Below are 22,515 nucleotides of genomic sequence, written 5' to 3'. Positions count from 1 at the left end.
CCCAGACCAGACAACAGTTTTCAGCCTTAAGAGTTTGTTCAGGCTATTCGCATCAGTTCAAGAGCTGGAGCAGGAGTGTGCTTTTCCTTTTTTAAATGAACTTTTAGAGGGCTGAGACTGTGAAACAATCAAATCTTTAATGCACGTTTCTACTGTAAGATCCCGAGGCATGTGAGAGAACATTTGCTACTAAACACTACATCTGTGGAGCATGCCACCATCAGAGTGCACTGAAAATGTGTTTTTGGCCCCACCGAAGATTGTGTTTGGACACACAAACACAATCTTCACTCACCACTAGCCCTACTCGCCCAGTGTAGCTCCCTTTGACTTTGTCCTTTTTCCTTAAATGAAATGACTTAAAGATCAGCCATAATTCAATCCCGAAAGATTTAAATATGTGTAGTCCTTTTGTGAATTTCTGCATCTCAAGTTATGTTTTTAAGGACAATAATTTCTTTATGATTCCAGAAACACATCTCCTACTTCCACCTCAGCGCTTAGTGGTCTCTCTGAAAGATCAGAAAAGATTCTAGAAGAATGGTAAATCATCATCGCCTCCTTACTGCTTGCTGCAACTGTGTGTTGTTAGGAAATGGCAGAATGGCACTTTCTGTTTGTCGTTTCTTTCCTTGCCATCTGCAGGGGCTTTACTGACAGCCACACAGCACTTCTGCTGCTGAGGAGAGCTCGGAAGATGAAGTCAAAGAGACAACTGCAAAAGAAGCAAAGGGGTTAGTGTGTTTAAAGTGGGATAGGTGGAGATTTGAGATTTGGACCTTTTGTGTTTGCATGTGTGCTTATTTATGCAGTAGTTCAGGTTTAAAAAAATCATTTTTGTATGTTTTTAGAAAATTCCCCATAAAAATTGAATGCTGTGATTGGAGATTGAACACTCTTCTGGTTTCCTTCTTCAGTCGCCTCATATGCAATGCTTCCTTCGTTCATTAATCCTTCTACACCTCCGCTGATGTTTCTTTCTTTATATAGTTCACAAAATGGAGATAACTCCTGTTAAGACATAAATCTGTTGTCTAAAAAGGAGAAAGATCTCTCTTCATTCTCATTCTTCAGCCGTGCTTTAGTAGCAGTGAACCTTTCCACCGCATGTATGTTAATGAGCCATAACAGACAGCAGAAGCCAGGGCCTGTCACCTCTCATTGGACGTATTTAAGAGCCTGCAAAGGAAATAACTATTGCCAAGAAACCTCATGACAAGTCGTCTTGTGGCGACTTTCATTCCATTTCATTGTAGTGGTTTAGTGTAACTGCAGTGAAAGGTGACCTCACCTCTGCTCTGTTCCAAGAAACAGTAGTTCTGCCATGGGTATCATGTCATATTCATGTAATGGGAGGTTGGTCTTTGATCAGGCTTTCAAATGCATGATTGCATTAGTGGTGCTCTTGTCATCTTGCTCCACCGACACACAGGTCTTTGTCGGCTTTAACTCCTAATGGCATCTGCCTCAGCTGAACCACAGCGCTGTGTTACATATGCACTAATATTTTCCGAATGTTTGATCCTGGTTTTCTGCTTCTGCTTTAAAGCCTGGCGTGTCCTGCTTTGACCTTCTCTTTCTTCCTGTGTTAGATCCCTCTGTCCGACTTGCCTTGTTCAGAAATTGTAATTACCAGCTTGGTCCAGCGGAGGCACAAAACACAACAGCACGATACAACAGAAATTATGTAAAAGGTAAGAAAAGAGATCTGTGCATATTTTTGAACCCTGTAGTATTTCAAATGCTTGGATTATTTTTTAAAAATTTTAAATGATTTACTATTTAAGTCTGGTCTGGTCTTAGACTGGACCATTGCAAAGCAGTGGGGTAGATGGCCTCACATTTGTCTCTAAAACACAAATGATCAACTCAGTGATTGCAATTTTCAAAGGTCCTGCAACTACAAAACAAGCCCAAATCACCACCCCTCCACCGCCGTGCTTAACAGTTGGTGAGAGGTTTTTGTCTTGATATGTTGTGTTTGGTTTTTGTCTATTAGGCCACTGTGCGTTATGACCCAACATCTCTGCTTTGGTCTCATCAGTCTAAAGGAGAAAGATGTCTTGTGGATGGCTCGGTCGCTGGAACTTTACGAAACTAACAACCTTTTTCTAATTGTACTGTCATGACGGTCAGGGTGTACTTTTCACAGCACTGTATGGCATAACTTTTTTCCAAAGAGTTTTCAGTGTTATGGAAATACAGTGTCAAAAAAAGGCTATGGATTGATTATATGTGGGGTAGTGTGATTGGTTGAGAAGAGTCAAAAGCCTCCCTCCACCTTCATCCATATTCTGCTGTGTCCTGGTGCCCTGCCCTGAGGTGCAGAGAGGATTTGCATTGTGCACACACAGACAGACTTAAAAGGAAGGGAAGCGCTGGAGGGAGAGCATAAGGGAGAGTTGGGGGGGAGTATGTTTTTATCATGAGGGACTGTCTCCGTCTTTCCTTTGGACCCCACCACCACCTACCAGGGTCAAGGCCTCACATCCACGGAGTGAGAGTCTCGCGGTCATCCAGCAGTCAGAGGGATGCTGGAACAGCAGCATTTGCCAGCAGAAAGTGAAGCGATCAGTCCAGGTCCACTGCTGTCATAAGACAAACATACTAAAGAATTAGCTGTGAAGACGAAGAGCAGATTTGCTTGTCATTTTATGTTGTAGTCTTAAAAAATGAGAACAACCATGATCTTTTTGGTGATTTATATGTGAACGAGTTCTATTATTTTCATTAATTTTGAAGCTCTTCTCTCAGCAGACACTGTTTTGCCAGCATTACAAGGCATTTTCATCAGGACAGTGACGGACAAACAAATGTTCCCTTTTGGAGTAGGTGGCACAACATTCTTTTCCAATAATTATTTTCCATTGACAATTTATAAAATACATGAAAAACGGAGCTTGACTATGACAGCATCATCCATCCATTTTCTTCCTCTTATCCAGCTCAGGGTCACGGGGGGAGCTGGAGCTATCCCAGCTGCGTGACAGCATCATTATGTTATCTATTGTTTATTTGAATTGCAGGTGTATTATGTCAACTTTCCAACATTTTGATTGCTGACACTGGAATTATGTGTGAGCACAATACTGCTGTGGATAAACTGTCAGCTAACTGGCAATCGAGGAATAGCTGTATCCCAATAACATATTACATTACAACAATATTTCCAGCTCTGTTTTTTTCCCATAGCTTCATTGCTCCTCCCCACCCTCTTATTGACAGTTTATCAAACGGGACTGATGCTTTTGAGCTAATACAGCTGATAAAGTAATGGAAGGATCTCTGGTTAGGGCATTCTCTTTCTTTCCGGTTTATATTCTGTATCCTCAGTCAGTTTTCTGATCTGACAGAAGTGTGTAACTCTATCCAGCTTCAGTCTAGGGGAAACGATTCCTACTGTCTTTTTACAGCATTGCTATAAGGCTGGCCGGCGAGGTGCTGTGTCAGTTATTAACTTGTGGTGCTGTGAAGCTGGGTCTCTGTAAAATGGTCCAGGTTTGCCTACTTCCTTGCTCCCCTGGTCCTGACCTGTGTAACACACCCCCTCCTCCGGATTCATCACCAGTGCCCGGGGCCTGGCTAGCTCAGCCCCAGACTGGCCCAGCCAGCGCTCCCCGACAGGGGCTAACGTTTCAGGCCTCGAGTCAAGCTCCTTCTGGAGGTGATTAGCCTCAAACCCATGACAGATTCTTTCCAAGATATCTGACGCTGCGTGTTTATTTTATCCGGGCTCTTTGTGTGGATGTGCTGGACATGAGTAACCCACTTGAAATGGGTATCAGTTTACATACCCAGACACGGAGACAGAGAGGGAGAGAATAGTGCAGAGCCACAACAAATTTTCTTCTAAAAGTTTAAAAGAGAATATAGATATACCTTTTCCTGTTTAAAATTATTTGCATCTTCTGCATGTGTCTGGGGTGCTGCAGATGTTGACAGTGTGGTGTGCCTCTAAGGGATTCTCCTAATTTCTACTCTTAATTACCACTCAACCCCTCCAGATGCACACAGACACACGCACACACACACACACACACACACACACACACACACACACACACACACACACACACACACACACACACACACAAACAAACATATCCATACATATACACACGGAGTTCTAATCATCCTCTTCCATCCAAACTGAGATCCAACCCCACCAAACATCCGTCCTCGTGTCACAGGGACACAATGGTATATATTTTTGTTTCAGCCTGGTTCCCCTACCTCCTGAGCATTTAACTTGATTTCACACTTGATGTCATCAACAAAGTCAAACTGAAACACAATCATTTTGTTTATCATTGATCAGTCAAAATAACTTAGGCTGTTGTCCACCACTCATATGCATCCAATTTCAGCCCCGTAATCTCTAAGCTTCTATTTATCTCGTGCAGTGGAGCCTCTCTCCTCATAGTACATGACTGAGGTGCATTGGCACACTTCAGAAACGAGCTGAGACAATGTGCATTGGGGCATCAGTCATTCACAGAGTCAGACATCTAACTAAAACCCCTGAGTTGCTAAAATGTCACACATTTCACTTAGCAAATGCCTAAAAATACAGGATTATAGAATACTTTTCTATATTTTTTACATTTTTTTTCTACCTTTTCCAACATTAGCCGTATGCACAAAACAGAAAACGTATGTGCTTTAGCCGTCTTATTCATTTAAATTCATGTTACTTACAGAAGATCCATTAAAAGTCTCCAGTAATCGAGAAACACATTAATCTGTCAAGTTAGAAGTCCTTTCAGGAGCAGTGCCTGAAAATGTGGGAACTAAACATTTACATTTTTAATTTCTAATGTGTTTGGATAATATGCAATTTGAACTGGTTCTCTTCAAGTATCGTCACAAACATTTTCCTGTCAGTGTTCCAGTGTTTTTACAAAGTTAACAAATGGATCTTAGAATGCTTTTAGATCAAAAGATGATTAGCGTGTATGAATTGCTCCATCCTACTGTGGTTTTTATTTTCATGTTTTAGCAGACCAAAACCAGCCAACATGTTTGCAAGAGACAACTGCATTTTACAGACCTTATTTTGATTCAGATTAGCTTCAGTGACATGTTTGTAGAATCATTTAGAGAAAAGTTGCCTAATGCATGAAACCAAGTTTTGGGGGTTAGAAAAGCTTTACATCTCTGGCGGATAGACGTTCTAATCCACAGATGTGCACTGTTATTCCATCTCACACTTTTACATTTCGATTGGGTTTGTGACACAGCATGTATATAAAAGATGAAGATTCAGGCTTTCAACTTTTAAAGTCAATGCGGAACGGCTTTAAACCTGCATTTTTTTTCTCATTGCCAGAAGGAGGCAGACTCTTCTGGCTGCTCCAGAATCTATAAAAGTCTTTCTAAAAAATCTACTACTTACTTGATTTATGACCTCAGTGAGGGGTTTCCTAATGAGTATATGGTCTCAAATGCTAGTTTGAGTCTTACTGAATACAACTTGATGTCCATTTTTATAAAAGGAATATAACGCAAGGTATTCTTCATTGTGGGCCTCCTGCTTGATTGACAAGTCCCTACTGTGTCTTTAGTTGGCTTCAAAAAACCAAGATTGCTAAGTCATCCACAAACTATGGGCATCTTTTATCTATTGTTTATGCCTGAAGGACAAATCAAGAATCTTCTGACCTTAAAATATGTCTGTTATATAGTGACTTGGTTGTTTAACTTGCTATATTTGTGCATGTGCACAGTTTTACTCTTGACACAAGTGTCCTTTAAGGTCACTATCATTTGTTTAGGAGTTTTTTTTTTAACTTATTGGTACTGGTACTGACTCTTTGCAGGACTCAGTGTTTTTTGTTCCTTTAGTGAGGTTCGAGGAGAGGAGACTACTAAGTCATCTCTCCTTCATCTCTGCTTTGCTGCAGGCCAAAACCTGGATGCTACTCCTCCTCCCCGGCTCTCTGATATTGACGAGATCGCCTAATGTGGTTAAAAGCCCCCCTTAACAGGCATGACTTTTACAGGCCCCCCTCATGATGTCCTGGAGGAGTACTCAAGGGGGATTGAGGAGGTTGGAGGAGGTCAGGAGGAAGCTCTAGTAGGGGGTTCTGAGGGGGAAATGGAGAGAAGAAATCTCTCCGTGCTGCTCAAGTACATCAAACTAAATGATGGTTCTTATCTTGCATCAGTGTGTACAGATTTCTGTGCATGTGTTTACTTACCCTTTGTGTTGGCTGTATTTACTGTACACGAGCAGGCTGGTGTTTGAAAACCGATATCTGGACTCCTCATGCACCATCTCTCCCTCTTTCTTTCTCAACTTTGGGAAGTGCAAGTAGCCATTTCCTGCCCTTTGCTGCCCCAGGGGAGGCATCTATCACTTGACGTTTTTAGTGCGGCTTCTCAATTAACCCATGAAAACTGTAAAGCTCTTTTCTTCTTTTTACAGCTCAGCAAAAGCAAGTGAATGGCTTAAATAAATGCATCATTAGTTCCAGCACTGGCCTGTCAAAATAAATTATCAGTTTACACCCATCTAAGGCAGCATTACTGTCAGTGCAACGTAAATGTTTATTTTGAATTACGACCTTATTATGGGATTTCAGCATAACCCGTAAATCACCGTCCTCTTGGATTTTTCACTTTCACAAACTTTTGAAACATTGCTTGGATTCAATTTTACAACGAAAAACAAGTCACTGCCATTGTTGGAACAAAATGAGGCCTTTCCAGTTGCATCTCTCAGCAGTGCTACATGAATTATTACACCACCTTCTGCCCTAACATGACTTTGACCACTAATCTGTCCCGATGAGGGAAAGCTGGCACGCTGTAATGGCATTAAAACGTGTCAAACTTGCCACAGAACAGGCCCTGCAGCTGTTTATTTGTTCAGCTTGAACACTGGTAAGCATCTGTTAACACAAGCCCTGTTCTGTCATGTAGACTCATGTCATCTTCTCCACAGCACACGGTGATCAGGCGGTTATTTCTTTATTACCACTGTTGTCAAAAATGTTACCTAACCAAATGAAAAAAGAACGGCCTGTGACCTTTTATTTCATTTCTTCTGCTGAGTGCAGCTGGTGGGGCTGAGACGGGCCATCAGCAGGCAGAGAGGACAGAGCACGTTAAGCAAGATCAAACTCAGCAGTGGCTCCATACCCAGGCCACTCATGGGCATTCAGACGGGTGAGCTACTTAATGTAGATCATAAGGTGATGAAGGTGGTGTGTCAAGTTTATGCATCTATTTGTATCGATTCATCTTAAGACCTGCGCTGTATCATTATAAAATAAAATATTCCAGTGCACTGAGAATGACATTAACTTCTGCTGAATCAGGGAGATGACAGAAATAAGTGAGTGTGTAGGCCCGTGCTAACCCTGCCCTATTTAAAAAAACAGACATAATCCATATAATTTGTTTCTTTTAAAAAAATTTAATATGATTTTTTTGCTTGGAAATGGAGACAGTTAATCACTGGATTGGTGTGAAGCATGCAGAACACTAATCATCTAAGCATTTTGTGTTTTATTCTCAGTGATCGTTTCTTACCGGACATAAACTCATCCATTCTGAGCGGAGGCAGAGTGCAGCTCGTAGTGAGTATTGTCCCTCCCAGCCATGCTGTTTCCCCCCCCCTTGATTTGAATCTTTTTTGTGGCGCAGTTGCATGCATGTAAAGGTATGTAGTATTTACATTTACCAGTCAGAGTCACATCCCACACCGTAGGTCCTCTCCCTTGGAGTCTGTCTCATCAACTTTGATTTAAAGGAGGAAGGGGGGGAGGGGAAGCCTGAGGTTTAGCTCTGTAGTGACACTTTCAATTGGATCAACTGGGCGCGATTTCTTAATTTCACTTGTTGAAATCCCAGTGTCACACTGGAGCAGTTTGTTTAGACCTGAGAACGATGCTGATGGTTGTGAAGTCTTTGAAGTCACAAACCACAGGTCTCTTGTGCCATTATGGAGCAGTGTGACTTATGTTTACTGGCAAGAGGAGCCGCCCCTTTCCTCCAGTTTCTTAGATATATGCTCTGACTGCAGAGCCGCTGGGTTGTTGCTTGTTCGACTACTTGCGTGAGATGTTTCATTTTGGGCCTCATTTGTGTGTGTGTGTCTGTTTCTGTGTGTCGTGCATGCAGGCTAACCCAGCATATACAGATTGTCTAAATCACACCAGTGGACTGTGGGCCAACAGCAGTTTGGTCGGCCAGGGTTGCAAAGTGAACAGTTATGCCCGTAGAACCTCCTCCAGTCATGCAAGTGAGTCTTGTAAACCACTTTTCTCCACAACATCACGGTGATACTGGGAATAATGAACTGGTCTCTCAGCAGAGTGTTAAAAAATATCTGTATGTATGCTAAAGTAAAAAACCCAACTGTCCTTACAGAAGTATTTCCCTTAGTTTTTTAAAATCTAGTCTAATCCAGAGAAATGTAGTGTATACTGTATAATTTATAGCAAATTTAGAGATTTATATATATTTAAAACTCATTATGTGTGCAAACTCGTTTATGTATTTTTATGCAAATGTGTTAATTATTGCAATTCTTGAAAGTTGCCCTTAACTTGAAACTAAGTTCTAACTTAAAAATAACATTCAAAAAAAGGACCAATAAACATATGAGCTCACTGTCACATATATCTCTATATTCTCCTGTTAGCAGTCACAGAGAGAAAAACAAATTCAAACTCTTCAAAATCTTTTGGCGGGGGATGCACGTAACTGTGTGTTTATTACATGTGATCTCTTTAGGTTTGCATAGTTGCACCTATGACTACTGGGCCACACAGATCTGAGTGCGCAGAGCCAGGGATAAAGGCCGCTGCTTATTCAGCCTAGAACGAGTCCGCTGGTCGTCTGCTGCGGGAGGGGAGGGGAGCCACAAGGTCGGGCTGGGGACAGAGTGTCGTGAAATTCTCCTCTGACAGGAAACAGGCAGCGAGGGAGAGAGAGGGAAAAAAAATCAGTCCTTTCAGTGAAGAATGACTGGCCCTTCTGTCAGGAGTAGTGGGGCTCAGGAGTTTGAGTGACAAAGATGCTACTGACAGGCTGACAAGCAGATGACCACATTAAACAAGCCCAGGAATCCGAGTGAAGGAGAGCCCTGTCCATGTTAACGAAGCCAAATTGGATTCCGATGATGATTTCAAAATGATATCCACGAGGTGCAGCAGCAGGAACGAGCATCTCCCTGTTAGGCAGGCAGACTCTATGGGGAGTGTGGCCGGGAGAAAGAAAGCCTCTTTGTCCGCACTGATCAAAACACCCATTATCAAAATTGTGAAGGGCAAATTGAAATATGGATGTATGTGTAAGGAAAGAATATTTCTTGAAAAGCCAATTAGATATTTTATAAACTTGGAAAGGGCATCTAATGGTCCCAGTGGTCATCAAAAAGTCATGGCTTGGAAATGTCTTATGGAGTAAAATCAGGGAACGCAGCTTCTTTGATGTAAATCTTCATACTGAGCCTACGTGATCCTGCAAAAAAGTGTGACTAACAATCGCCTTCGCCTTTAAAGGGGCATACATCATCAAGATGGGGGTTTAAAGTTAGAGGGTTCACTTAGTTTGGTATAGCAGTAAAGACTACATAAATAGTCTATAACCTGTTGCAATGCGATACTCACCTCTTGCTGGGACAGTACCATAAAATGCATTTCCAGGCTCACACAATATTTTCATTACGTGTGCAGAGGAAACTACTTAAGTTGCGTATCTGGTCTCGCAACCCTAATAGGAGTAAAATGACTGAAAACAATTTGTTTGGTCACAGTGGTTTGTTAAAATGAGCAGTTTAAACAAAAATAAAACTCTGTACTGTTAATAACAGAACGCACGACTAGCAGTGCTATTAGGAAAACATGCAGCAAAAGTTCAGTGTTCTGCTTCTGATTTCAAACGCATTACTGCACAAAGTTCCTTAATATACTGAGCCACCAAAGCTGACCGGCGGTTTGTGGAAATAAACACCAAAACACCGTGTATTAAGAGAGACCACGAGCAAAGGAAAATCAACAGACTTGAACAAAATCAAAACTTAGAGATGTGTGATTATGTGTGACTTGTGAGCGGATGGATATTCTATACAGTTTGCCAGCTGTGCGGATATTTGGGGCTAGCATAGAACGTGCGATGCATCCCAGCCCTCCCACCTAAAGAGCCCCTCGTGCTGTTGGACTCCCTGTGTGAGGCAGCCGTGCTGACTGCGGGTTTGCGCTCTACACGTGGAATGCATCATACCCTGTAGAAGCGCTGCCTTTGTTCTGTGTGTTTGAAAAGCTTTGTACTGATCCCCAGGTGAAAGTGGAACGCCCTCTGATACGGCACACACACTGCTCCTGAGGCACCGAACAAAAATACAAAAACCCGCCTGCTCACACTTAAGTCTTTAGTGTGAGATTTAATGCAGCACCATCTCGAGTATTTTGAGTCACACAAAATTGACACTCAATTTTCTAAATATTTATAATAACATTTAAATACATATTACAAATCCTCATATTTTAACCTACTTAACACTGCATCATTAGTTAAAGCTTTTATATTTACTTTTATGCCATGCATTTTTAAATACTTAACAATTTCTATAATGTGAAGACCCTAGCAAACTAACATGATGTCGTGTGTTGCAAAGATGGCCTTCCCTCTAGAAAACTATGTTATGAAATTAATAATAACCCATGTTATAAAAATTTTATACAATTTTTGAGCAGACACAGAATTACAAAACGAGTTCTCAGTATCAACTGTTGTTTAAAAACACATATAGTATGAGTCAAAGTGAATTCACGCTGCTTGTTTTGAATGTTAAATATTGATGCCGTCTTCTTCCATTTTGTCTGCAGGAAAAGAAGTCCCATCTCCTGCGCGAGTCACGTCTGCCCCATCAAAAAAGGAGCGTATCTCGTTCCGTGACAACCCGGTTCAGCTGAGCGGTGGCTGGGGAGGAGGCAAGAAAAGGGACAGAGTGCACAAGTAAAAACACAAAGCCTCCTTACTGAGGTCACCACTTTTCCTGCCCTGGCTCTGCAGACTCTAATAGATGCAGTTGCAGTTTTCTTATATGTGCTTTGATGCATTTCGCGTCAAAAGATTACTAAAATATGCATTGGAAGAGCTCACGTGGATAAATCTTTAGCTATTAAAATTCAATGTGATTTTTCTTTGCCGGTCAGCTTGATTTTTAATGCAGTTTTATTGCCTGCACTGAGATGGAAAAGCAGATGAAAACTCAAGACTCCCTTTTCTGTAAATTAATTAAGGCCAACAGGACTCAGACCAGCCCAAATATCTGCAGGCGGTTCTATTATGTTCATTCAAGAATCAAATACTGTGTTCTCAAGTATCATTGCCCAAACCTCACTGCATCCAACTAGCACCGAAACACATGGAACAAAGTCACAAATGTTGAGTGGATGACATGCTTCATATGCAAATGATGGCAGGAAATAAGAACCAGGACTTTTATTGCCTGTTTCTTAGGATGCTGTCATTTCGCCTCCATGCAGATTTTAAATACAGATTGTAACTATGAGATCAGTCTTACCCTTTTCCAATTTTCTGTTGCTTTCTCAGAGCAGACTTTATGAAAGTGCAGAATTTTAGTTCGACTGCCCTGCATTTGCGTTTAGCGCTTGCTAACCAAAAGTGCACGTGAAATGACTGCACTTATGTTCTCAGCACAAACGTTGGTGTTAGATTTGGAACACTGTTTTCTTTATCTTCTGCCATGGATCGTAATGGCCTTGTCTGTGTATTTGAATTCGGAGAGCCAAGGCGTCCGTCCACAAACACAAACCCTACTGAAGGCAGTGAACATCAGGCTTGAAGGTTCCTTGCTGGTCCGCTGCCTGAAAATGATAAGTTAATGAATGTCAAAACAAATAGTCAGAGTTGCAGAGTGGCTCCCTGGAAGGAAATGCATGTCGGCCTGTTTATTTTCCTTCTGTCTTTCACTTAAGCATGGCTTGAGGCTGTGTTTTGACTGTACGCGATCTGATGGGGATTTTTGTCTTGGAGAGTGGCGCATGCCAGAGATGTGGTGGTCCTGCCCACTTGGGGGCTGTTGTGAAACTGGAGAGCACTGTTCTCCTGCAGCGAGGAGACTGATTCTTCTAGGGGCTTTTTTGTAGACTGTGATCATACCAGTACTGCATAAGTCAAATCTGATGCTTTGCTTTACAGACAGGTGTGCGTGGCCTATCTGTGCCTATGTCTTGTCACTAGTATTACTTGACACAAATTCAGATTTGCCATTAGAGCTGTTTTCTGCAGCTTCCTATTCTGAAGTGATATTGTTGAGCTGTTATCTACCACTCTTCATTTCATTTCTTTACGTTTGGATTATGGGTAAATTATACGTAACCCAAGAGATCCAAAATCCATTGCCTTGTAAAATGACAGCTCCACTGCACATTTAGATAAGACCAAGAATGTCCCTCTCAGCCTCATCTGCCATGTCAACTGGACTCTGCATCCAGATCTCTCCAAGTGCTGTCTTTAAATGCATTCAAGTCCATAAAACCACATTTCCATGTTTTCACTACAATTTGCAAATTTTGCACATTTTTGCTGAACATTTTTGAAGTACGTTGTGGAGTTATAACCAATTCCTGGCAGCTTTTTGGTTCCTATTCATTTCTGAATGTTTGAAAATGAATTAACAGAAACATGAAATGTTAACTTTGGCCAGTGGTTACAATTTAAAGAAAGCAGTGGCTATCTGGAAAGATTTCTGAAGGTGTACTTGCAGAATAATTCACTGTGATGTTAAAATAGTTAAAACATGAGAAGCACGCAGACCTTTAAATGTGTAGGAGGTTTTTGGTGGTCCAACTAATGCAAACAAAGAAAGAATAAAGAAAGCTGTGGTGAGGCAATGCAGGATAAGGGTGTGGCATGACGTTGACATCAAATTTGTGTGTTGCAAGAAAATAATATATACTCTGAAGTGATTACATTTTTTCTAGTCAATATTAAATCTTAAAGGGTTTGAATTGTAAGTACATTCTTTAAAAAGGACCTTAATTTTGCAGAGATATATTGCTTGACTTAAAAATGCTTTAGAATGTAAAACCCTTATTGATAAAAATGACGGAGGAGTTGGATTCTATTTATTTCTACTTTATTAGTAACTCTGTCAGAGTAAGAACAGAGTTTGCAAGCTGCCCTCTAACTGCAAGTTTGAGAAAAAGAAAATGGAAATGTTTTCATTATCAAATGTATCATTAAATGAATGTTTAGACACACTTTTTTTATGTCTGTTTTTTATGATAACTCGAAATATAAGATGTGTTTTATGAAGAAGTAAATAAGAAACGCAATTTTTGTATTGTAATAATAATTGATGTGATATGATTTTATTTGTTAAATTTGGTTTGATAATGCCTAATCTGCCTTTTCTTTTGCTACTGGTTTCAGCAGTTTACTTCAATAATAATGGTTTATGTTTGGTGTTTTGTGCTTTTATAAGTTCTTGATGTCTTTTAGCGTCTCCCATGACACAGAGGTCATAGAGACTGTTTTGCTGTTCATTGATTCTTTTTTTTTTTTGTTAAGCCTAAACCTTTTAGATATGTTTCAAAGTATTAGGGAAAATATATTAATTTATTAATGTATTAATTGATTAATCAAATGCGAAATTTATAGTCTACAAAAAAAATATCTTCACAATGACAAGACAAAGACAAACGAATTTCCCATTTATAATTTCCCTGGTATATAAAAAAGCTTATACTATTATAAACAATGTATTTACCATTTCCTTTACCCTTGTACTGTACCATAGCATTCGATTAGCGTGGCTTACTTAACTGGACGGTTTGCAGTGGTTTCAGCCGTATAGGGGACCTGTGCAACATGTTAACATGAACTCAGAAGACTTAGTGAAATCACTGAGACTTGAAGCTTGTTAGTGCTCAGGAATGCCTGACTATGGAAAAGCAAATGGCAAACAAAATGAAAACAAACGCGCTGCTTTCACTTTCTGAAATTCAGCCAAATGTTCTGCAGACTCGAGTGGCATCAATAAGCTCACAGTTTGTGCTTTTGGGGAAAATAAACTTTGGTCTTTTTCTGTGTGTGTTTCATGCAGCCAAGGTTTGAAGACATTTCGGTAAATCATATTATACCCAAGGGTAGCTTTGGGCATCATGATGTCATGTTTATGCCTTCTGAAGTGGCCTGTTCAGCTTCAGCTTTTTTGTGTGCTTGATCATGTTCAGTCACATTAAGGCTCAAAAGGTTGAGAATTAGTTCAATTCAATCATATACTTTAGAATTGTCTTTTTTTAAAGTCAAGTTGTACGTCTTTCAAGGTTGCTCACATGACACTGGCAGCAGTACTTATAGAATTAGCCTGACTGATCAACTCATGACCAGCCTCTCCATTTTTGCAGAACCACGCAGGAGCTATTGTGGCTGGAATTTCCAGCAGAAAGCCCACCAAACCACAGTGAACTTTTAACATTTTCTCCACAGCATGAGCCAGTGTGCAAGGTCATCGTAGGAAGGCTAAGACACCCCCTGCTACTTAAGAGCACACCTATTTATTTTTATTTTTTCTCCTGTGGCACCATGCAGCCCCAGGTAACTGCCACTGACCCTCGAGCGAACCAAAGCTATGCACGGTGTGCATCGCAGGTGGTGTAGCTCAGGGTGGAGATGTGGAGGTGGAAGATGGGCTTTGGTTAGCGGTAATATAATTCTTACAATAAGAAAATACAGAAGAACAACTCTTCCTGTTCTTGTTTTTTTGGTGAAAAACTCGCAGCTGGGTCCTGTGTGTGTGTGTGTGTGTGTGTGTGTGCGTGCGCTCTTGAGGGCTTAATGAAACTAAACTTTCAATTAAGAAAAAAAGGAATGATCAATATTCCAGTAATAGAACTTTTTAAGTTTATTGCTAAAGTTCATAAAATCCTCTTTTCACCCAGCAGACAACAGTGACATCGTCTACTCTAATTAGAGAGCATGCTTTGAGGTTTTTATTCCAACTGAAAAGAATTTCTCGTCTTGTGCTTTTAAAAAGTTTTCAGTTAGTTTTGCAAGCATCAAGCAGCAGCTTCATGCAGATTTGCAGCCGTAATATTAGATTCTCATTACAAAGCAATGCACAAGATCCTCCGCGCAGGTCGAAATGTAATTTAAAGTTTAGCTAAAAATGAATCTTAGTCTAAAGCCACCAGACATGAAATTTACATTATTATCGTGTTAGAATAATAATAATAAAATCACTTCTTAAAATCCATATTTTGATCGCGTAAAAGAGAAAGTCTGGAATGTGCCACGGTGTTAATAAAGATCTGTTTGTGGGTGCAAATAAATGAAAAAAAGAGAGAAAATCTCGCATTGGGTTTTCAGAAGGATTTGAAATAAGCAGATTTTTTTTTAATAATTAAGAAAATAATAATAATAATAATTTACCCGACAAAGACGAACGCATTTTCCACCTTCCTGTTTTAATAATTAAATATGATTGATTATTTTACTTCTTCACAGATTCGCAAATGTCAAATCTGCTTTATATCGTTATTACTGGTTTGAAATTTCAGAAATGATCTTTTCTTTAAAATGGTCATAAATCAATCCCCCGAATTTAAATGACTTACTGCAAAATATAACACACTTATTTACATGTTCACGCCAATAAAATCTCCTCCGTTTGAGAACATCTGACTGTTGACTTTATTCTGCTGCCTGCAGGTTAAAATATCCCTCCAAATAAATAAATCACGAGCAGAGTTCTTACAACATTTCCAAAGACGCGAATTAAATCCCATTTTCAGCTGAAAGGTTTAGCTGTAGAAAAATTATTGCCTCATTTTGGACGTCTAAACATGCTGTAAATTAAAGTCACTTTTGATTGTTTCCTCGAATTCGTTGTGGGTCTCCAATCACTTTAAACTGCTGTTTGGTTTGGATTCAGGGCGTAGGAGGAGTGGGAGGAGGGCGCTTTTTCATATTCAGAGAGGGGGTGCTCTTTAAGGATCTCGTTCTCTTTGGGGCTATAAAGACGTTGTGCCTTCAAGACAGAGCAAATTATCTTCATCGGCGAATTATTGCTTTACAAGACGTCTCTCTACTCGTCGGTGCACGAAGCGATTAGTTTCTCTTTTTCCTTTTTTTATGGTGACATTTGATTAGAGCGAGCGGTTTTCGGTGAAGATGATGGAGTACATGGAGGATAAGTTTGCCTTGAAAAGCCAAGCGATGAAGGCCAGCGATTACTACATGGATCAAGTCATGGAGAGCCTGGACAGCGCGCAGTACTTCACCAAGTCTTCCCCAAAATGTGTGCAGGCCTTCGGGCTGCAGAGCGGCGAGCACCGCTCCTCTCCCTGCGGGGATCAAACCCGTGAGTACAAGCTTGTTACGCTCATTTTTGCGAAGTCAAAAGTTATCCCGCAAATGTGTGCGCGAAGTTAAGCGAACAGAGAGAGAGGGGGGGAAGAGCTTACATTCCCCGAAGTCGATCTTATCGATGACGTTTAGTTTTATTCTCCTACTTATTAAATACAATTTTGTTTTGAATTTTTACTTTAATTTTTTTAATCTAATCTATTTTGAACATTATCTGATATATAAAATAATTTAATGTAATCTCCAATACAGGCTAGTAGGTAGGTTACATATTTTGGTGCAGTGACTAGCAAATTGAGACTGTTGTTAACTTATCACTTATTTGTATTGTAGCCAGTTACAGTGTGCCAAAAACAAATGAAGACACCTTGCACTCTGACCTCGGGAGGCCCATGGACAGTTGTTGCACTCTGCGGGCGTCTCCGGTGACAACCGGATCGGAGAAAACCGATTTGGATGACATGGGAGACAAGTGCGACAGTAACGTGTCCAGCAGCAAGAAGAGGAGACACCGGACGACCTTCACCAGCGCGCAGCTCGAGGAGCTGGAGAAAGTGTTTCAGAAGACACACTATCCAGATGTTTATGTGAGGGAACAGCTGGCAATGAGGACGGAATTAACAGAGGCTAGAGTGCAGGTAGAGTTTACTGACCGACTCATTTTTGCTTAAACATAATGAGAACAGGAGCCTTTAACGGCAGCGGGCGTTAATACCCAAACCCATATAGCCTACGTATACGTAAATATATAAACATAAAGGTTTGGATATTTGAAATAAATTTACATGTGTATTTCTTTTAATTTTTTTGTTTTAATGTTGCATTTTTAAATTTTTTTTGTCTGTAGTCCCGTTTTTTTTTGTTATTTTTTTAAAATAGATTGGCTACTTTTCTCGCTTTCTGAGCCTTTCGGAAGAAATAACATTAATAAATGTAAACATATTTTATATTTCTCTCTTTTTTCTTTTTACTTAAAAGGTGTGGTTTCAAAACAGAAGGGCAAAGTGGAGGAAAAGAGAGCGCTACGGGCAAATCCAACAAGCCAAAAGTCACTTTGCAGCCGCCTACGATTTATCCGTGCTACCGAGGACAGACAGCTACACACAGGCAAGTATTGACAATTTTATTTTATTTTATTTTATTTTTTCATTTTAAGCATTCGTGGACATGGACTCTCAGCGTCAAAAGAAAAGGAATTTCTTTGTCAGCTGCATGGGCTGGAGGCAGTACTGTGCTTTATAAAGAATATGAACTCTTTACTCTCACTCCTTTCTAAACATCTCAGTTATGTAGGTCACTTCAAACTTAAATCAGTGCTTCGGCCACGATTGCTCGATAAATCACTAATTATGAAACCCATCTTCAGATAGGAGCCTGAACACTGATTAGAGTCGCTGTGAGGTGTCATGTCTGAATTAATGAGCTTATATCAGATTGCATGTTGGCTGAGGATTTGTCTTGCTGTTTGGACAAAGGTCAGTTACAAGATGAGAGGAGGTGAGAAGAGAAGAGATGCAGAATGTCAGTGGTTTTTTTTTTTGTCTTTTTCTCCTTTTGGTAGGTGTTACATTAAAAATGGACATCAGGCCTGCAACTGTTGTGGAGACTTTTAGGTTTTCAGAGCTGTAAATATGCACACAGCAGCTCTTTAGAGAGATTCGCGTTTACACTCTGAGTTTGAAAAAAAAAAAAACAGCTGACGTGTTTGATTCCAAGTGGCAAAAATAATAAAGTGTAGTAAAAGGCAGAGTCACAGCTCTGCTATACCCTGGCCGAACACCAGGTTAGAATTCTGTCCGACTGTCTCACATTTTTTCCTCACATATGTTTCTGATAGATTCTCCTGGATATGAGCCATGCCTGTTCATACAGCTGATCCCCATTACTATCATTAAATGGACAAACCTACTTGTAACCCTGTTGGCACTGGCTGTTTCTCTCTGCTGAAACACACTGGACATGGAGTGCATTGCTGTGGCTTTTAAAGAACTTTCTTTTTTTTCTGTCAGTGAGGTTTTCGGCTGTTGTTGATTTTTGTGCAAAAGTTGAAGTCATGCTTAACAATGATGCATGTGGTCAAAAGGGCACCAGTCGATTCTTATGCTAGTTTAACTTAAGGATGTTCATCTGACTCCCAAAACAAACTTATTCAGTCCCATTTGGTTTTTGGCATTTTGTCATTTGATTTTCAGAAAGCCATGCTTCAACAAAATGAGCTCTACCAGTTTGGTTACTATGGATGTGCAATTTGAGGAGTATTTTGAAGAGGCAGACATATTAGTTGATAAGGCCATAGTGACTGAAACTACAGTGGCACATTTCAGTCACTTTTTTTTGACCAAATGTAACCGAGGAAATTTGCACGCTCCTTACTTACATTGGCCTGTCCTGTCAGTTTAATTGAAAATTTGGCACTGTCTCGGGATCAAATTATTTGGATGTGATCAAGCTGTCAGTAGACTCTGAGTTTTTATAAAAACTCAGAGTTATAAGACTGTCTAACTTATAAGTTAGACAGTCATCCTTCTGTAAGGTCAAGTTTATTAAAAATCGGTCATGTAGTGTTTACTGTATCTTATCAAATGAGCGTATCTCTTGTGTTTTCCTACTGCTCCCTGACTAAATTTCGGCCACATGACCTTTTAGACTGAATTTAGGACATTTTAAACTACTTCGGAGTCACTATGACTGATAATCATACACATCACTATCAAACGTAATCATATCAGTGGTTCACTGAAAAATGTTCACTTAAAATTTCATGGAAAGACGCATTACAAGCACAACCCTTTAAACAATAATTTTAAGTTTTCACTCTTTGTATAAAAATATGTTTCTCCACATTTACATTTATTGTATTGTTAATATGCAACTATTTAAGATTCCTGTAAGTAGTTTTTACACGCTTTGGAGAATCAGGCCCAGATATTTTCTTTAGTTGACCTTTCAAGCAGACACTTGCTTACTGATGAAAATACTCTAGCTTAGGCAAAGTCTCTGCCCAGATACAACATGTGGGATGCCCAAGCACTCACTGTGAAATCTAGTTAAAATGACCTGTTTTATTCTTACCTGGGCTCAGTTGGGGATCACTCAAACTGAATTAGAACACTGTCAGTGTAAAAACCATGTAATATTCATTGCTATTCTCCTCTCTTTTTTTAGGTAATTTTTAGAAAACTTTAGCTCTACAGTAAAAGTTTAAAATCAGTTGCAACTTTCCAGTTGCATGAGATAACTATATATAAATAACAGAGGACGTTTTTAAAACTACAACAACAATTTTTAGTGAAAAATACTTCTGTAAACTAGATGCTTGTTAACTACATCTCATACTCTGTATTTTATGTTGTACCCAGGATGCGTCATAGTTTACTGTACAAGATCATATCTGTAACCCTGCATTTACAATTCTTTGAAATTTTTTCAAATAGTATGTCACAGATAACAGGTCAGCATACAGTGTCTGTACGAGCCCAGTTATTAATCCATATAAACTAATTTGTAGCATATGCTGGAATGAATTCCCTGTAGTATCTAACAGCCTCTTCACCCAACAGATCCCCAACAATCTGTGGCCGAGCCCAGCTCCTGGCAGCTCTGTGGTCTCCTCTTGCATGCTGCCCCGAGGTTCCCCTCCTTGTGTCACTTCCTACTCCCACTCCCCTCGTTCGGCCGCCACTGCTGCTGACCATGGCTACATGGGCTTCCCAAATCAGCAGAACCAATTTGGCCACGTCTCTCTCAATAACTTCTTCAGTGCAGACTCGCTTCTCACGCCGGCAAGTAACCCAGCTTTTGACACCAAACCTGAGTTTGAGAGGCGGTCATCCAGCATCGCCGTGCTTCGCATGAAGGCCAAAGAGCACACAGCCAACATCTCGTGGGCCATGTGATCAGGGTTCCCGGAAAGCCCGGATACTGTGTGGGAATTGTTTTTTTTTCAATTATCACTTTTTACACAGCAAAAGTGAACTGTTCTGAAAAAAAGCTCTATGTCACTCACAGTGAAGCTCTAACAAACTTTCTTTGCTCGGTGGACTCGAGTTCACTCTCCTACTACTTATGGTTCTGTGCTTATTAAAAAAATAATACACTCAAGCTCGGACCATAAAATTGAACTAGCCATGAAAGTGTATGACAATCAGCTGTGTTTCTGGCTGAGGCCTGTTTGAACTAATTGAAAGTTTCATCAGACGGAACCAATACATTCATATCATCCAGAAGTTCAAGGTAATGGTCCCAGCAAATATTGTCCACTCTGGTGAGAGGAGACATTTAATGAACCTTTGTGATTGGTGGAGATGAAAGCTGTGATTTGTATAAGCTTTGTTGTTGTTGTTTTTCTTTTCCTATCACCATTTCCTCTCGACAGAGACAATAACAAAAACCAAAGGCTACCCTGGGATTTGGTACCACTTTGTGTACACTTGGATCCAGAGAGAGGGGTCCAAAACCACTTCAGTATTTCCAAGCACTGTGAATAGCTTTCTTCTACCTTTCATATTTCTCCCTGTCTCAGGACTGAAGATGAGCAGAGCAGAGGAAAAACTTATTGGTGTACTAACGTGTCCGTGTGCTTTGCAGCAAAGCTGTAATCTCTGTTTTCTGCCTTTGTTCTGTATCAAAAGAGGCAGGTGGGGTTTTTTTAAAAATCATGTTTGTGCTATAAATTTATTTGATGGAATCGTAATAAATGGATTTTACTTGATTCTGGTGTGGCTGCATTTTTTAAAAAGATTACACTGAAATGTAAGGCAGGTGTCGACAAACCATGGAAAGACGCCTTGAAGAGCCTTTGCATCCAAGATCTCTTATTATTTCTCCTATTGTGCAGAAGAGTTTTAATATAAGTTAAGAAATATTAAAAACATGAGAGTGTCAAACAGTTTTACTGGGTGATGTTTTCCATCATTATCAACATTAGTGCTGCAAATGTTTCTTTAGTCTGTGTCTCACAGAACACCCACATCTATATTAATCTGCAGCTGACTACTTCCAGCAAATTCACTCTTTACTCCACTTTGAGAGATTGCTTAAGAAATGACTTAGACATTTTAAGTAATTAAATTTGGAAATTAAGTTGTTTTTAATTGTGCTGTTCCATGTTTGCACAATTGATTTAGTATGGGAAAAATAGATTAGACAATTAAAGTCATGCATACCTCAGTTCATCAAAGTCAAGTATTTGTTTGGAATACAAGAGTTTTAAAATCATTTGTTTAACTAAATACCTCAATTTGGATAAAAATCAACCTCTTCAATAGGTTGGCCGTAGGATATGACTGTGTTCATTTACAAGGAATTTCTTTGTTTTACACGGAATCGTGTTTATGCTGCAACAAGTACTTATTTTCTCCGTTGAATATTTTTTGATGACTTGGTTATTTCGTCTGTGAAATGTTGTGAAATATTGAATTATATTAATAAGTTCAGCATTTCATTTAACAAAGATTAAAAAAACCTGTGGTTGGTAGAAAGTAAAAAAAAAAAACGCTGGATAAATGGCACAACAAATTGTCAACATTCTTTCACTTTACAAATTGATTGTAAAGTGAATCATTTTGGCATTAGCTGCTGCAGTTTCAGCAAGTTTTAAATATTATCTGATAGATATAAAGCCAATGAAAAACCCCAAACAAGCTGTATGTAACAAAGTGTATCCACTGTCTTTGAATACTTTTTATTTTACTTCTCTGGCCTGTTTGTGGCTCGGTTTCTACTGAACATGCAAGTGGTCACAAATGTTAGCGATTTGCCAAACAGCTGGACACTAGAAAAGTTACTCAAAGAAAAGTTAACAGCGCATGAGCAGGGACATATTTTCAGCTGTGGAGCGACACAATGCTTTAGTATTCACGCAGTAGGACAGTGGGATTTGGCTCAAGATAAACTACAGTTTCTATGGTTATAGTAATGGAACAAGATATGAATAAGGGATATAGGAATTAGATATATGACTCTTACATGAAAGTGTACTAGCATTCATTAATTGTTGGATTTTAAGTGTGGTATTTACATGGGATTTGTTAACAACAAGAAAAATATATATGGAACCTTTCCTTACCTTTCCTGTGGAGTCCAACCAACAGGAAAGGTAAGGTAAGGTTTATACTATGTAAAAAAAAAAGAAAAAAAAAGTTTTGTAGTCTATCATGCTGTCAT

At 39.7% G+C, this 22,515-nt stretch overlaps 2 protein-coding genes across 6 annotated transcripts in view; both read left to right on the top strand.

The window, feature by feature from the left end:
- lrriq1 (leucine-rich repeats and IQ motif containing 1) overlaps positions 1 to 13,248 on the top strand; it is a 38,252-nt gene extending 25,004 nt beyond the window's left edge. For 3 of the 5 annotated variants that reach the window (XM_025909061.1, XM_025909062.1, XM_025909064.1), the window contains 7 exons: positions 472 to 543; positions 646 to 734; positions 1,593 to 1,694; positions 7,062 to 7,170; positions 7,523 to 7,583; positions 8,128 to 8,248; positions 10,839 to 13,247. In XM_025909061.1, coding sequence (XP_025764846.1) covers positions 472 to 543; positions 646 to 734; positions 1,593 to 1,694; positions 7,062 to 7,170; positions 7,523 to 7,583; positions 8,128 to 8,248; positions 10,839 to 10,972 — 688 coding nt within the window. In that variant the 3' untranslated portion in view covers positions 10,973 to 13,247. Of the gene's footprint in view, positions 1 to 471; positions 544 to 645; positions 735 to 1,592; positions 1,695 to 2,754; positions 2,829 to 7,061; positions 7,171 to 7,522; positions 7,584 to 8,127; positions 8,249 to 10,838 lie in introns of those variants that run through there. The other 2 variants (XM_025909063.1, XM_025909065.1) reach the window with 2 other exon arrangements.
- Positions 13,249 to 14,707: 1,459 nt separating this feature from the next.
- On the top strand, positions 14,708 to 21,051 carry alx1 (ALX homeobox 1). Its single transcript, XM_003449158.5, has 4 exons — positions 14,708 to 16,345; positions 16,684 to 16,988; positions 17,329 to 17,457; positions 19,911 to 21,051. The coding sequence occupies exons 1-4, from the start codon at positions 16,156 to 16,158 to the stop codon at positions 20,244 to 20,246; spliced, it is 960 nt and encodes a 319-aa protein (XP_003449206.2). The 5' UTR covers positions 14,708 to 16,155; the 3' UTR covers positions 20,247 to 21,051.
- The last annotated feature ends 1,464 nt before the right edge of the window (positions 21,052 to 22,515 follow it).

The sequence above is a fragment of the Oreochromis niloticus genome, linkage group LG7 (genome assembly GCF_001858045.2).
Source record: "Oreochromis niloticus isolate F11D_XX linkage group LG7, O_niloticus_UMD_NMBU, whole genome shotgun sequence".
Classification (NCBI taxonomy): domain Eukaryota; kingdom Metazoa; phylum Chordata; class Actinopteri; order Cichliformes; family Cichlidae; genus Oreochromis; species Oreochromis niloticus.
Note: the sequence above shows the minus strand (reverse complement) of the source record. Positions and strands in the feature narration are given on the sequence as shown.